Source organism: Telopea speciosissima, unplaced genomic scaffold (assembly GCF_018873765.1).
Source record: "Telopea speciosissima isolate NSW1024214 ecotype Mountain lineage unplaced genomic scaffold, Tspe_v1 Tspe_v1.0086, whole genome shotgun sequence".
NCBI lineage: Eukaryota > Viridiplantae > Streptophyta > Magnoliopsida > Proteales > Proteaceae > Telopea > Telopea speciosissima.
Window position 1 is genome coordinate 110,001 of NW_025317422.1, and position 14,177 is coordinate 124,177.

The 14,177-nt window shown below is 43.5% G+C and overlaps 2 protein-coding genes across 2 annotated transcripts; both read right to left on the reverse strand.

The window, feature by feature from the left end:
- Window positions 1-278: 278 nt before the first annotated feature.
- On the reverse strand, window positions 279-4,329 carry LOC122647602. Its single transcript, XM_043840959.1, has 5 exons — window positions 4,093-4,329; window positions 3,784-4,032; window positions 3,285-3,399; window positions 2,867-2,967; window positions 279-332 (listed from the first exon to the last, which is right to left on the reverse strand). Exons 1-5 carry the CDS (start codon window positions 4,327-4,329, stop codon window positions 279-281), a joined length of 756 nt encoding a protein of 251 aa, XP_043696894.1.
- A 3,063-nt stretch (window positions 4,330-7,392) lies between these two features.
- Window positions 7,393-13,962, reverse strand: LOC122647603. Its single transcript, XM_043840960.1, has 8 exons — window positions 13,599-13,962; window positions 13,411-13,489; window positions 12,336-13,294; window positions 11,961-12,180; window positions 9,895-9,946; window positions 9,161-9,225; window positions 8,902-8,953; window positions 7,393-7,470 (listed from the first exon to the last, which is right to left on the reverse strand). The coding sequence occupies exons 1-8, from the start codon at window positions 13,960-13,962 to the stop codon at window positions 7,393-7,395; spliced, it is 1,869 nt and encodes a 622-aa protein (XP_043696895.1).
- Between the last annotated feature and the right edge of the window lie 215 nt (window positions 13,963-14,177).

The window sequence follows — 14,177 nt, forward strand, 5'->3', positions numbered from 1 at the left end:
TTTCATATACACTAATGGATATTAGTTACACTTTCATGAATTAAACCATAGTGGCATAGTATATTAGTAGTAGTGTAGTACACTTTCATGTTGATTTTTGATGTTATAGGACATATATTATGGCATACTCAATGACATTAAAAATAGAGAAAATAAAAAATTAAACATGGTCGACATGCTCGCCATGTTGATATATCGACGTGACACCCTTCCACCAACTTGGATCGCCGTGACGCCGTGACAACTATGCTTACTACGCCAAGTGACGAGGTTACCTCCTACAAAAGAGCAATATCTAAAGATGGACTTCCGATCACATGAACCAGCCCAATCTGCATCAGTGTATGCATCAACCTTCAGATGACCATTGGAAGATAAAAGAATTCCTTGTCCCGGAGCAGACTTCAAGTATCGTAAGATGCGAAGAACCACCTCCATATGAGAAGAATAAGGGTCATGCATAAACTGGCTGACCATACTAACTGCAATGGCAATGTCTGGCCGAGTGTGAGATAGGTAGATAAGTTTGCCGACCAACCGTTGATAACGAACTTTGTCAACTGGTGTGCCTTCTTTCTCCTTGAGTCTTGTCGTAGCTTCTATGGGAGTGTCTGAATGATGACACCCTAGCAGCCCAGTTTCAGATAGTAGATCCAGGACATACTTTCTCTCAGACAGAAATATGCCCTTTGAAGAGCGAGCAACCTCTATCCCTAGAAAATATTTTAGAGTCCCCAGATCCTTAATTTCAAACTCACGGCCAAGAAACAGCTTCAACCTTTTTATCTCATGACCATCATTGTCGGTCACTACAATATCATCAACATAAACTATGAGGAGAGTAACCCTATCACCCATACGTTTGATGAACAAGGTATGATCAGCATTGCTTTGCTAGTAGCCCACTGAAAGCATAGCCCTGTGAAATCTACCGAACCAAGCTCTTGGTGACTGCTTCAAGCCATAGAGTGCACGCTTCAGTTGACAAACCTTACCCTTAGTAGCAGGACTTGAAAAACCTGGAGGAATGTCCATATATACCTCTTCTCTTAGTTCACCATGGAGGAAGGCATTCTTCACATCCAACTGCTGAAGATCCCATCCAAGGTTCACAGCACAGGATAGCAATACCCTGACAGTATTGAGTTTTGCTACTAGTGCAAAAGTCTCCTGGTAGTCAATGCCATATGTCTGAGTGAAGCCTTTAGCAATTAGACGTGCCTTGTACCGATCCACTGTACCATCTGCCTTCTGCTTGACCACAAACACCAATTTACAACCCACTGGTTTTTTTTCCTGGAGGAAGAGCTATAAGATCCCACGTATTGTTTTTGTTCAATGCTCTCATTTCTTCCAACATTGCTGCCTTCCACTTCCCATCTGTAGATGCTTCCTGCCAATTTTTAGGAATGGAAACAGAAGAAAGGGAGGAAACAAAAGTACGAAAAGAAGGAGAAAGAGAACTATAAGAAACAAAACGGGAAATAGGATGTAAAGTGCAGGTCCTGGTACCTTTGCGATGTGCGATGGGTAGATCAAAAGAGGAGGGCTCACCAGGAGGAGGATTTGGATCCTGAGGCGGCAACTGGATGGGTATCGGTGCTGCAGTAGACTGATTCTGCCCTCTGTTAGAACATCTCCCGTTATAAGTGAGAATGGTGGAATTGTCAATGGTCCTTTGAAAGTTACGAATGGTCCTCTGTACTGGAGTCAGCTCCCCCTGAGTAGGAACATTACCACCACCTATTTCCAAGGTCTCCCCTTGTATTGGAATCCCCCCAGGTGAAGGGGCAGCAGCCTTGGGAGGCTGGGCAGTAGCCATGGGAGGCTGGATAGCAACCTCGGGAGGCTGGACAGCAGTTATAGGAGGCTGGTTGGTGGCTATAGGTGATGCTGGGAAGGGAAACCCAAGAAGATGAACCACATCTTCACTAGAGTGCTCCCCCTGAAGAGGAGGGGAAGAATAATAGGAAAGGGTTTCATGGAAAACCACATCCATACTGACCATAGTATGGCGGGTAGGAGGGTGGTAACACTTGTAACCTTTCTGGGTTGGAGAATAACCCAAAAAAATACACCTCAACCCCCGGGGTTCAAGTTTGCCAGGGGAATGAGTATCCCTAGCATAACAGACACAACCAAAGACCTTGGGAGGGACCACAAAAGAGGAATCACCAAGTAAAAGGTCAGCGGGGCTACGGGAATCTAGAACCCGTGAAGGTAACCTATTAATAAGGTAAGCTGCAGTGAGAACAGCATCACCCCAACATTGGGATGGAACATGGCGAGCAAACATTAAAGCTCTGGCCACTTCCAACAAGTGGCGATTCTTTCTTTTAGCCACACCGTTTTGGGCTGGGGTATCAACACAACTAGTTTGATGTATAATCCCATGATCAGCAAGGTACTGTTGAAATTGGGATTCTTTATATTCAGTGCCATTATCACTCCGTAAAACCTTAAGAGTGGCCTGGAATTGGGTCTGGATCATTTTATGAAAATGTTGAAAGCAATAAAAAACTTGGTTTTTAGACTGAAAAAGATAAATCCAAGTATTACGAGAATGACAATCAATAAAGGAGACAAACCAACGGTGGCCAGAAATAGAGGTCTTACGACTAGGTCCCCAAACATCCGAATGCACCAAATTAAAACAAGAAGAACTCTTTTTATTTGATAAAGAAAAAGTTGCACGTGTCTGTTTGGCCAGAACACAAGCCTCACAAAAAAAGTTATCCTTATTACATTTGGTGACTAAAAAAGAAAATAAATGTGCTAAAATTCCTAATGGAGGGTGACCTAATCTAGAGTGCCATTGGTAAAGTTCAGAAGAGACCAAGGAGTTCTGATGTAGTGGAGAAGTTACCGGTGGAGAGAGATGACCATCATCAAGCAGATATAGCCCACCGGGAACTTTACCCAATCCAATCGTCTTCCCAGACGCCAGATCCTGGAAGACGCCAGATCCTGGAAAACACAATGGGAAGGAAAAAAGGTTACCTTGCAGTTAAGATCACGAGTAATACTACTAATGGAAAGGAGGTTAGTAGTAAAATTAGGGATATGTAAAACAGAAGACAAAGGGAGGTTTGAAGTGTAGTTGATGATCCCTTTTCCAGAGATAGAGGAAAGGGAACCATCAGCCACTTTGACCTTGTCTTTCCCAGAAGTGGGAGAGTATCTATAAAATAAGCTAGAAGAGCCAGTCATGTGATCCGTAGCTCCGGAATCAATTATCCAGGGATGGGAAGCTACAGAAGCACAATGACCACCAAAAGGGATACCTGATCGGGCAAAATAAGAACTTGAAGGAGCCAAGGAATTGGCAGTAGCAGCGGAAGTAGTAGAGGCCGCAGCAGCGGAAGACCTTAGTACACGCAGGAAAGCCTGTAGATCATCCTGGGATAGACCAATGTCCGTAGCTGGGGCTGTAGCAACAGATTCAGATTGATGTGCCTTGCTCTTAGGTTTTTTCTTGGCAGCCCGCTTGGCTTCAAAGTCAGCCGGTTTCCCATGAAGCTTCCAGCATTTGTCCTTGGTGTGATAAGGCTTGTGACAGTGGTCACATGTAATAGGACTGGAAGTAGAACTACCAACAGATAACGTACCAATAGGGGCAGCAGTAGCCGGGGCAGCAGTCTAGAGAGCCGATCTGTCCGAAACAGGAGGATGTAACATAGCAACCCTGCGGTTTTCTTCTAAAGAGACCAGGGCACAGGATTGTTCAAGTGTGGGAAAAGGTGAATGGCCCAACACCTGAACACGTATCTGGTCATATTCAACATTCAACCCAGCCAAGATGTCATAAACCCGAATCTTGTCAACATGCTTCTTATATGCAACTATGTTGGCAACGGTATCAGGGTGATAATCTGAAAAATGGTCCAATTGCCGCCAGAGGCTGCTGAGAGTGGCATAATATTTAGACACAATTAGGTCCCCTTGAGTAGTATGAAGAACCTTCTTGCGAAGCTCATAAACCTGAGCATCATTACCAAGCTGCCCATATGTCTCCTTACATGCTGCCCAAATCTGAGAAGCCGTATCAAGTAAAAGAAAACCCTGTGCAAGATCTGAAGTCATAGAACCAACCAAATAGGACATAAGAAGACCATTGTGGGCTAGCCATTTAGTCCGGGCAGCACCAGGGGTAGTCGGCATAGGAATAATCCCATCAATATAATCAGTGAGGCCACGACCAGCAATAGCAAAAGAGGCTGATCGAGACCATAGAAGATAGTTGCTGCCATCTAACTTGATAGGGTTAGGGTGGAGATCACGAAAATCAGACTTGTCATTAGTAACCTGATCAGATGTGGCAGTGGACATATCAGTGGAGTCACCAATAGTGCAGAGAGGAGCTGATCAACAGAGAAAGCCACGAAGAAGCCAAACCAGGGATGGAAAACACACCACCCAAAAACCAGCAAACAAGGAGCCCTCCCCAATATTGATTAAGTTAGGGTTTGGAAGAAACCCAAAAAAAAGAGCAATCGATGGGGGAGAGTAAACCAAAAAACTATGCTGCAGATGAAGCCAGGTGAATCAGTCCAAGAGCCTGTAGGGTATGCCTTTGATGAAGAATAAAACCAAAAACAAACAAAGAATCGTTATCAGCCCTAATCCCAATATCGATAAGGCTCGGGGTTTTGTTGTAGGAAAACCCCGAAAATAAGAGATCGAATGGGAGAAGGGGTCTTGATACCAATATGAGGCTGGAAAACAGCAGTCCAGTGTTGCGAAGTGCTCCGATATAGGGAGAAGCAGCCCCAATAAACTCAGGCCTGATCTGCAATAAAATTTGGAAGCTCTAATTTCCGCAAGAGGGAACCAGCAGCAGCCATCGAACAGGAAAATTAGGTCATGAATTAGGAAAAAAAAGAGGTGAGAAGGGGCAGCAACTAGATCATAAGATCACCTCTGCAGTGCTGCCCTTAGATAAGGAGAAGAAGCAAGGAGAAGGAAGAGAAAAGAGATCGAGAGAGAGGGGAAAGAGAAGAGAACACGATGGGAGGGTGGGGAAAAAAAAAATTTAGGTTAGATCAATCTTGGCTGTGATACCATGTTGAGAGAATAACTAGTTGATTAATGCTTAAGTGATTAATCCTATCACTTAGCCCATTATTTATAGTAATAGAATCAAAGAGTACAACTCCTAATCAAAGTAAGAGTGCTAATAACAGAAATAGAAACAACTAGGAATGCACACTCCTAGTCAAACTAGGAGTGCTCCCCTTGTCTATTCTAATAGAGATCGACAAGGGGAAAAATACAGAAATAAAAGGCAAATTACAGAATAATAAAAACAGAAAATAAAGAGGGAGAAAGTGGGAGATAAAGTGGGAAAAAGGACCAGAATACCCCTACGGTATTCTAGCCCATATATTCTAACAATTACATGTAAGGTGCCCAATATTTGATTAAAGTACCTATGAGGTACCTCAAGTTTTAAAAGGAATGTTTGGGGTTCTTTGTGAGCTAGTCCTACCCCAAGTTCAATATTTTCCAAAATTTGCCCTTTTAACATTTCACCCACTGCGGCTCCCTCCCCCCTATCCCCCCTGACCACCGAGGTAGAGGTGACCCCACCTTGTGGCTCCCTTCCCCCTCTAGCAGATTCAGTTCCCACTCCGCTTGGGATATGGTTAGACATAGAGGGACCTCCTATCCTTGGCACAAAGTAGTTTGGTTTAAAGGGCACATCCCTTGCCACAGTCTCACCGCTTGACGTGCTCTAGCAAACTGCCTCCCCACTCAGGCTTTTCTTATCCTGCTGCTGCCTTTGTTAGAATGGAATTGAAGATGCAGATCATCTGTTCTTCTCTTGCCCCTTTGCTTCCTCCATCTGGACCCGTGATTGCCTTTTGTGCCGACATTTGGATGGAACGCAACCTTAGAAGATGGACGTCCAACTCCCGCTCTTTCGACAAGATTTGGAATGCCATCTTTTTTGATGTTTCATCTAAAGTCAGTTCCCTCCCCCTTTCTGATGTAAAGGATATCCCAAGGAACAGGCTCATTGTTGCCTCCTGGGGTCTTCCTCTTTCCATTTTGCACCCTAGCTAGCCTTTAGCTTCGGTTCTTTGCCCTTGGGCTTGTATATTCCTTCACCTTCCTTCGTAATTTAAATTATTATTCATCAAAAGAAAAACATTTCACCCACTCCCATCTCTACCCTCTGCTCTCCCACCCTTGTTATCTCACTGTCTCTCTTCCTTTCCCTCTCTCACTCTGCAACTTGGAACGGTGGAGCATATCAGGACTGCAACCAACACACTAACCCCTCTCTTCTCCATGACATGTTAAGAGTAAAGGAAGGCCATAGAGATCTTCGAATGGGGATATAGTAACAACAAAACAGTAAGCAGAACATCCCTCTAACGTTTATTTGACAGAAAAACCAGGGGTGCATGCTGTGGCTTGATATCACAGATGATAGCATGGTACTTTGTTGACGACCAAGACGCCTAACTCCAACACGTACGTAATTCTCCATTCTCCCCCTACATAATCAGTTAGTAAAATACCCTCTGCTCATATTAAAGCCCTCAGCTCAAATACCTCAGGAAAACAAAAACATCCCCTGCAACCAATCTCTTAGAAGTGACAAATGTACTCCATCCCGTTGTAAGCAAATGCCTGTGGGCTTGACCTGGTACATTCAATTTGAAAGAGGTAGGACTCCTCAATCATTTACATGTCCGCACACCACCATGTTTAATACTATTCGAAATGGAAAGTTTAACTTCCATTTGTTTGACAATGTATCTGAAATAACTTGGACATCAATAACTACAACCAACCAAAATATAATTTTGCCATAAAAGAAAACAGAAAAACGCAACTGCAGGTACCTCTGAAGATATGCTTAAATCACCACTCGTAACCATGAAGATCCTTTGCAGTCAGTTCCTGGATTGGAGTTGACTGGTTCATATCCTTCAAGAAAGAAAACCACTAAAGGAAGTGAAGTGAATAGAAACAACAAAATAGAATAAGAAATACCAATGGAGGAAGGCATTCGTTAGCATGTTTCCGAAGAACAGAGAAGCCGCCATGAGTACTTGTATCAGATGCAGTTAAAATCTTGCAGAAAGAGTGGCCAGTAGGTCGCGGAGGTTCAGGAGTGCTTGGATCAGGACTCCTGGGCTCACTTTGCTGTACAAATTATATCAGAAAACTTTAAATTAAATTTTCTCCATTTGCAACTTCATAATTGAATGGGTTGAAATTTGAAAAGTAAGTCTTACATCTGCTTCAGGTTGTAAGGTAATTTGCGCATAAACTCCATTTGCTTCTTGTTCAGCCTGGAGAAATAGTAGAAATCAACAAAAATACAAAACACCCAAAGAGAGAAAGAGAGGCGAATTTACAAAGAGGAATGCCAGCAACTCAATGTGTATAACAGGACAAAGGATGATTAAACATAGGAATTTGCTGATTAAATTCCTGGTTCGTCGATGCTTCTAGCTACAAAATTTCAAAAAGGAAAAAATAAAGGGAATAAAAATTCATGTTAGATAGGAAGAAAGATCGAGGAAGAAAAAAAGAGTTTGATTCTAGAAACGAGAAACAGAAAAAAAATAGCTCACATTTAAAAGAAATAGAGAATCACTCACTTGTTCCCTCCATTACAATCTGTTTTTCTCCCTCAAAGTGTTCTTGGGATAACACCAGTTCCGATATGAGTCAGCTCCGTGAGACATCAATTCCACACCTGAATCTGATGACTTCTCCCATAAAGGAACTGAGGATGCTTCAGCTCAATGGATTGTGACCTTCATTTTCTCCTAACTGTGACTTCATCGATTTCAACCAGATTTCGACATGAATTCTGGGTTGAAAATAGTAAGAAGCAACGGCTTAAAGAGATGGGTGGTTCTGACAGATAGAAGGACTTTCTATACTACGTAAAACCCAACGCTAGTTTATACAAGGGGGTGGGGGGGGGGGGCGGTGGTCTAATGGGAAGGAGCGGGAGGTTGCAGCAGGGTGGAAGCAGTGGCGGAGGTGGAGGAGGTGAAGGTGAAGGTGAGGCCAGAAGTGGGGTTGAGAGGGTAAAATTGGAAATATCTTCGGTTTGGAGTAGGACTAAGTTCACAAGGAACCTCATATGTTACTTTTGAAATTTGAGGTACCTCCCAAGTACTTTAATCAAATAATAGTATCCATGGTAAAGCATGTTCAAGCATGTTGAAAATTATCTAATTCACATTACCAATCCTAATAATAGTATCTAACACAGGAACAACAGTTTACACCTAACCTGAGTTGAGAATTATCTAATTCACATTGCCAATCATAAGACAGAAAGGAAACTCCAATGTAAAACGCTGAACCAACAAAATTTGAGCCTGCCAGGTAAGCTTAAGCTAGGATTTAAGCTAAATAAAGAAGCACTATCATTCCCAATCTTGCCCAATCATTCATCTCAAGATCATTATCTCTGCTACACTCAATTATGCACATGTTTTTTTTCATCTCCTAACATTGAGCTCCAGAAAGCAGTGCTGGTCTTAAATCCATAAAAGTTCACCTGGAACGGAATACAGCCATCAAATAATAATCGCTAAGTTCCTCCTCTGCTCCGGCCCAGTTCAAATTCCAATTGAAAACACTATCTCTCTCTCTCTCTCTCTCATGTTGTTTATGACTGATGAACCAACACAGAAAAATGGCTATTGAGTCCAGCAATACACTTTATCTGGGGAAGTCAGTGTTTCTCCCTCCCTCTCTCACGTTATTTGTTTAAGACTGAATCAATATTGTAAAATGGGTATTCAATCAAATTATTTCAACTTAAAATACACTTTATCTGGGAAAGTTTGTGTTTCTATCACAAAAGCATGCGGTAGCTTTCAATTTAGAAGAGCTAAGAAGGAACCTTCCTCAGCCACTTACCTGCAGATGTTTCAACCTTGCCTCAGCTACCTGATCAGTTAGATCAATCATCCTACATCAGAGGGAAAGGAAAGTAAATATATAAAAGGAAAGAGAGATTCCTTTTTCTTTTGTAAAAGGATGTCAGAATCACTTTTATGTCTTGCTTGTAATTCAGATTCTTGGTTCATTTGGCCAAGCAAACACGAAGTCCTACAAAAAGAGATAATGTGCACATATGAAGGTTCAACCCAGTTACCTGATTCACAATATGATCTACCTGGCTTCAAGCTCTGAAATTTTCACAAGCAATAAATGTTTCCTTTCAGACGCAGCTGTTTCAACCTGTCAATTGAAAAAATATAGAACAATTTGCACTTAACTTGCCCTCAAATGAGACATACATAAAGAGAACTATAACACAATTAATATCAGAAAGGAAGAATTGAACAGTTCCATCATTATAGAGAGCATTGGAAAATAACCTTTCACATAGAGCTGCTATTGAGACTTAATAGAATAGGCAAACATATGGCATACAATTCTTTTAATAAGAAAAAGAATAACGGGTAAACCAGTGATCGGCTGTTGCTTTAAAGTACTTGTGAGTTTATTAAAGAAGAGAAACAGGCTGAGAACAGCAGTTTTTCTGATAGGAATAACGATGAAAACTCGGATCATAAAAATAATAATAATAAAAAACCCCATCCTCACCTAGGGAGTCCACCAAATCATTAGTGGAAGTTGGGAAACCCAAGAATGATGCACTTGATGCAGCCGTCTACGCCTCTGGCTTCTTTAAAATGTCACATATTGTCAAGGAATCTCTTACCCATGACCTCCACGAGAAAACCTCAGCGTTTCGATGACGACGATGATGGCTTCTCCGTCTGAAATTTTTTTGCAGTCCAGGGCTGCAGGTTTTGAGCTTTTATTGCTTGAATAAGGTGAAGTGCACCAGGTGGAGCCGAACCTTAGGATGGGCTTGGGCCTGTTAAAAACTCCACAAAAAACCCTCGGGACTGAAACTAAAGCTCGTAACCGAATTTGTAGGAGGTTGAACAACCTGTATCAAGCAAAACATCAGAAAACAATCTAAACGAGTACGCAAAGCATAGAAATATTAGTGGCAGTAGATAAGCTTCAAGATAACCCCGAAATGGCAAACCATCCAACTTTGTTGTGTTGTCATTAGCTAACATGAAAGTGACAGACAGAGTATGGCTCATAATTTGAAGTGTACACATAACTGAACTGAAGTTGTATACCAAAATATGTTTGTTCTTCTCCCTCACAATTATACAACAGAGATCAAGAACATGGCATGTCAAATTGTTGAAATAGGTTACTTATCCCCTACCCGATTGGGGTAAGCAGTCCTAATTCTATTAGGACTGCCCCCTAACCGATTGGGGAAGTACCCCTAGTTAGATTAGGATGTTTCCTCTTTATTCCCTTTTATTTTTCTCTTTTATTTTTCTCCTTTTTTATTGTTTATCTCCCTCAACCGAATCCTAGTTTGGTATTCCTAGTTGTACTAGGAATCCCTAATATGATTAGGACTGAGGTTGATTCCTATTTGTACTTGGATCCTTATCATTCTACTTAATATAAATACAAGGTCTGTGTGATCTAAGAATCTACAGAGTCTTACCTTAATTCAATTATCTCTACATGGTATCAGAGCTAATCTCAAATTAGGGACCATCTCCCACGATATTTCAGTTTTTTCTTCTTTTTTTCTTGTCTCTCTCTCTCTCGGTTTCTCCTTTCTCTTCTCCCTTGTTCTCTATTGTCACATAGGGCAGCACTGATGAGGTGATCTTTCGATCCAGTTGCTGCCCCCATTATAGTTGAGATTTAGGTAATGGATGTAAGGTAAGAAAGAAGAAGAAGATAGAAGAAGAAGAGAAGAGGAAGATGAAGAAATGGAGAGAAAGAGAATTCGGTGGAAAGTTGTGTGTGTTAGAGAATGTCTCTCACACACCTATATTACTTCACTAATGAGAATAGAACAAATTACATACTCCTCCCTAGGGAGGTAAAAGGGAAAAAGAAAATTACAATATAAGGCAACTAGTAAACTAACTAGTCGCTAAAATACCCTTACAACATATAAACTCTAACACTCCCCCTCAAGCTGGAGAATAAATATCATGCATTCCCAGCTTGCATAATAGGGTACCAAACTGGAGAGAAGAAAGCCCTTTGGTAAAGATGTCTGCCAATTGATCACCTGTCTTCACAAAAGGAGTGCAAATACAGCCAGAGTCTATTTTCTCCTTGATGAAATGCCGGTCCACTTCGATGTGCTTAGTTCTATCGTGTTGTACCGGATTGTGAGCAATGCTTATAGCTGCCTTGTTATCACAATAGAGCCGCATAGGATCATTTGCAGCAAACCCTAACTCTTGAACTAATCGCTTCAGCCATATAAGTTCACAAACTCCATGTGCCATTGCCCTAAATTCTGCCTCTGCACTGGATCTAGCTACAACAGGTTATTTCTTCCTTCTCCATGTAACCAAATTACCACCAACAAATGTGCAATAACCAGAAGTAGATCTTCTGTCTGAGATGGATCCAGCCCAATCAGCATCTGTAAAGCCCTCTATCCTCAGGTGATCATGCCTGGCATACAATAGTCCATTCCCTGGGGAGGACTTCAAGTATCTAAGTATACGGTCTACAGCATCCAAGTGCCCACTCTTAGGGGCATGCATAAACTAACTCACAACTCCCACTACATAAGAAATATCTGGGTGAGTCATAGATAGGTAGATGAGTTTCCCCACTAATCTTTGGTACTTTTTTTTTTTTTTTTTAACCTGAACTTCTCTGGGACCCGGGCCAGCCCCTAGATTTTATTAAGCCAACAAAGAATAACGAATACAGGGGGGGACGTCCCGCCTTACCCCAACCCAAAGCTATACAGCTTACAAGAACATGCCATGTCCTAAGCTCTAAGGACCGGCAAGCCCTCTCTATCCTCCCTCACTATACATCGAAAGCCACCTAGCGGCAAGTTATCCGGCTGAAAGGTAATGGAGCATTGCGAAGCACAAGCTTGCTTGGCCAACCAGTCAGCGGCCCTGTTGCTCTCCCTGAAAGCAAATGTCACCGTCGCCCTAGTCGCTGCCATCAGCTGGAGGATCTCATCAAACCAGTACCACCCTTGCCACAGGTTACACTTCTTATGGTTTATCTGTGTAACAGTGGTCTCTGAGTCCGAGTGAACAAGCACATCTACGTATCCCCGATCGTGGCATAAGCGGAGGCCATCCCTCAGAGCCCTCAGCTCTGCAATAGCAATAGTACACATCCCATAGGTGTTAGAAAAAGCTGCCAGCACTTCTCCCTCAATATTCCGGATGACTCCCCCTCCTCCCCCGACCCCTGGATTGCCCCGACAGGCTCCATCAACATTTAGCTTGACAGCAACAGAAGGGGGGCACCAAAAACAGGGATAGGCCGAGAGGCCTTGGCCGGCGGAACCACTAACTCGAACCACTGCTGAATCAGCCCATCCCTTGCAGATCCACGTTTGCCCACTTGTGAGGGGATTGGGAGCTCTTTCACCCACCTTCTAACACGATCAATGATAGTGGAAACAGTACGCCTAGTTTCCCCATACCTCCTGTTGTTTCTTTCTTTCCATAGCTCCCACACAATCAAAGCCGGCAAGAGCCCCACAATGTAATCACTGATGCACCTGTAGCTCGCCAACCCATGCAATAGCGCTAGCCGACCCCTAACATCCTGCCCTGGGTGAGGCACCAAGTCAAAAAGGCGAGAGAAGAACCTCCACACCTTAGCCGCTATAACACCACCTATTAGGCAGTGATCAATAGTTTCCCTTTGGGGGGAGCCATAGTAGTAACAACGAGAGGCCAAGGGAATCCCAACTGACATTAAGGTAACTTCCGTAGGTATCTTGCCGTTCAACAACTGCCAAGAGAAGAAAGCCACCTTGGTTGGGAGCGAGGGGTTCCATATCCACTTTGCATAGGCAGCAACTGACCCCACCATCCTGATCTCATTCCAGACCGATTTGGTTGAAAAGCGACCATCACTAGCCGGTGCCCACACTAGAACATCTAGCCTGTCTGAGATGTGAACATTACCTTGGACGATAGCCTGCCGGATGGCCTCATCATCAATGTGATCCAAGATGTCTTGTCTCCAAGAGCCATCCCCCTCAACAGCATCTTTCACTCGCAGATCAACATCCACCAGAAGGGCATTGTCCACTGCATCAATCAAACGACCCGCCTCAGACCAGTTATCCAGCCACCGAGATCTCTCCAAGATCATTCCCCTAAATGCCAGCGCATTCATCCAAGACCTAGAAGTCACCCCATGAGGGTCAACCAGCACCACATGGAGGCCCTTGAAGAACTTGGCCTTGAAAAAACTGCTCCATAAAGAATGCTCCGTCAGAACGCGCCAGAGACCCTTAAGCCTCAAAGAGAGCCCAACCTCGTCCAGCAACCTAACACCAAGGCCCCCTTCCTCCTGCGGCCTGCACACTTTCTGCCAGCTGACCCAGTGCCTTCGTTTCCCCCATTCCAAGGTTCCCCAGAGAAAGTCAGCAAAGATGCCATACAGCCTTCACAACACAGCTTTAGGAGGGTCTAGCGTGGCCAGGACATGGATAGGGACGGAAGAGAGAATATGCTTCAACAAGGTAACCCGGCCCCCCGCTGAGAGGAGCTTACCCTTCCAACCTGCCACCTTACTATTGATTTTATCAATAAGAACATCAAAGAAGCAAACCATGAGCCTACCACAGTGAAGCGGGGCTCCTAAATAAGTAATAGGGAGTGCCTTCTGAGAAAAGCCTGTAACTGCCCCCACCATCCTAGCATCGGCAAGCGTAGCCTTGTGCCCAACCACAAAACAGCTCTTCTGTTTGTTGACCAGCTGTCCAGAGAAACCTTCATACCTAGAGAGAAACCCCATGATCTGCTTAAGAGAGCCCTTGAGACCCCTGGAGAAGATGATGGTGTCATCAGCAAAAAGACTGTGAGAGATCCCCGGGCACCCTCTCGGCAACCTGAAGTAAGCGGCATGACCTTCCATAAATAACTCCTTGATTCCCCTGCTAAGCACCTCCTCTGCCAAAATGAAGAGCGTAGGCGACAGGGGGTCCCCTTGTCGCACCCCCTGGTAGATTTGAAGAACCCTGACTGTCTGCCCCCAAGTACTATCGAGAACCAGCAATTCTCGACCGTCCGCCTGACCGTATTGACCCAATCCCTACGTAACCCAAACTTCAAGAGCATACTCCATAGAAA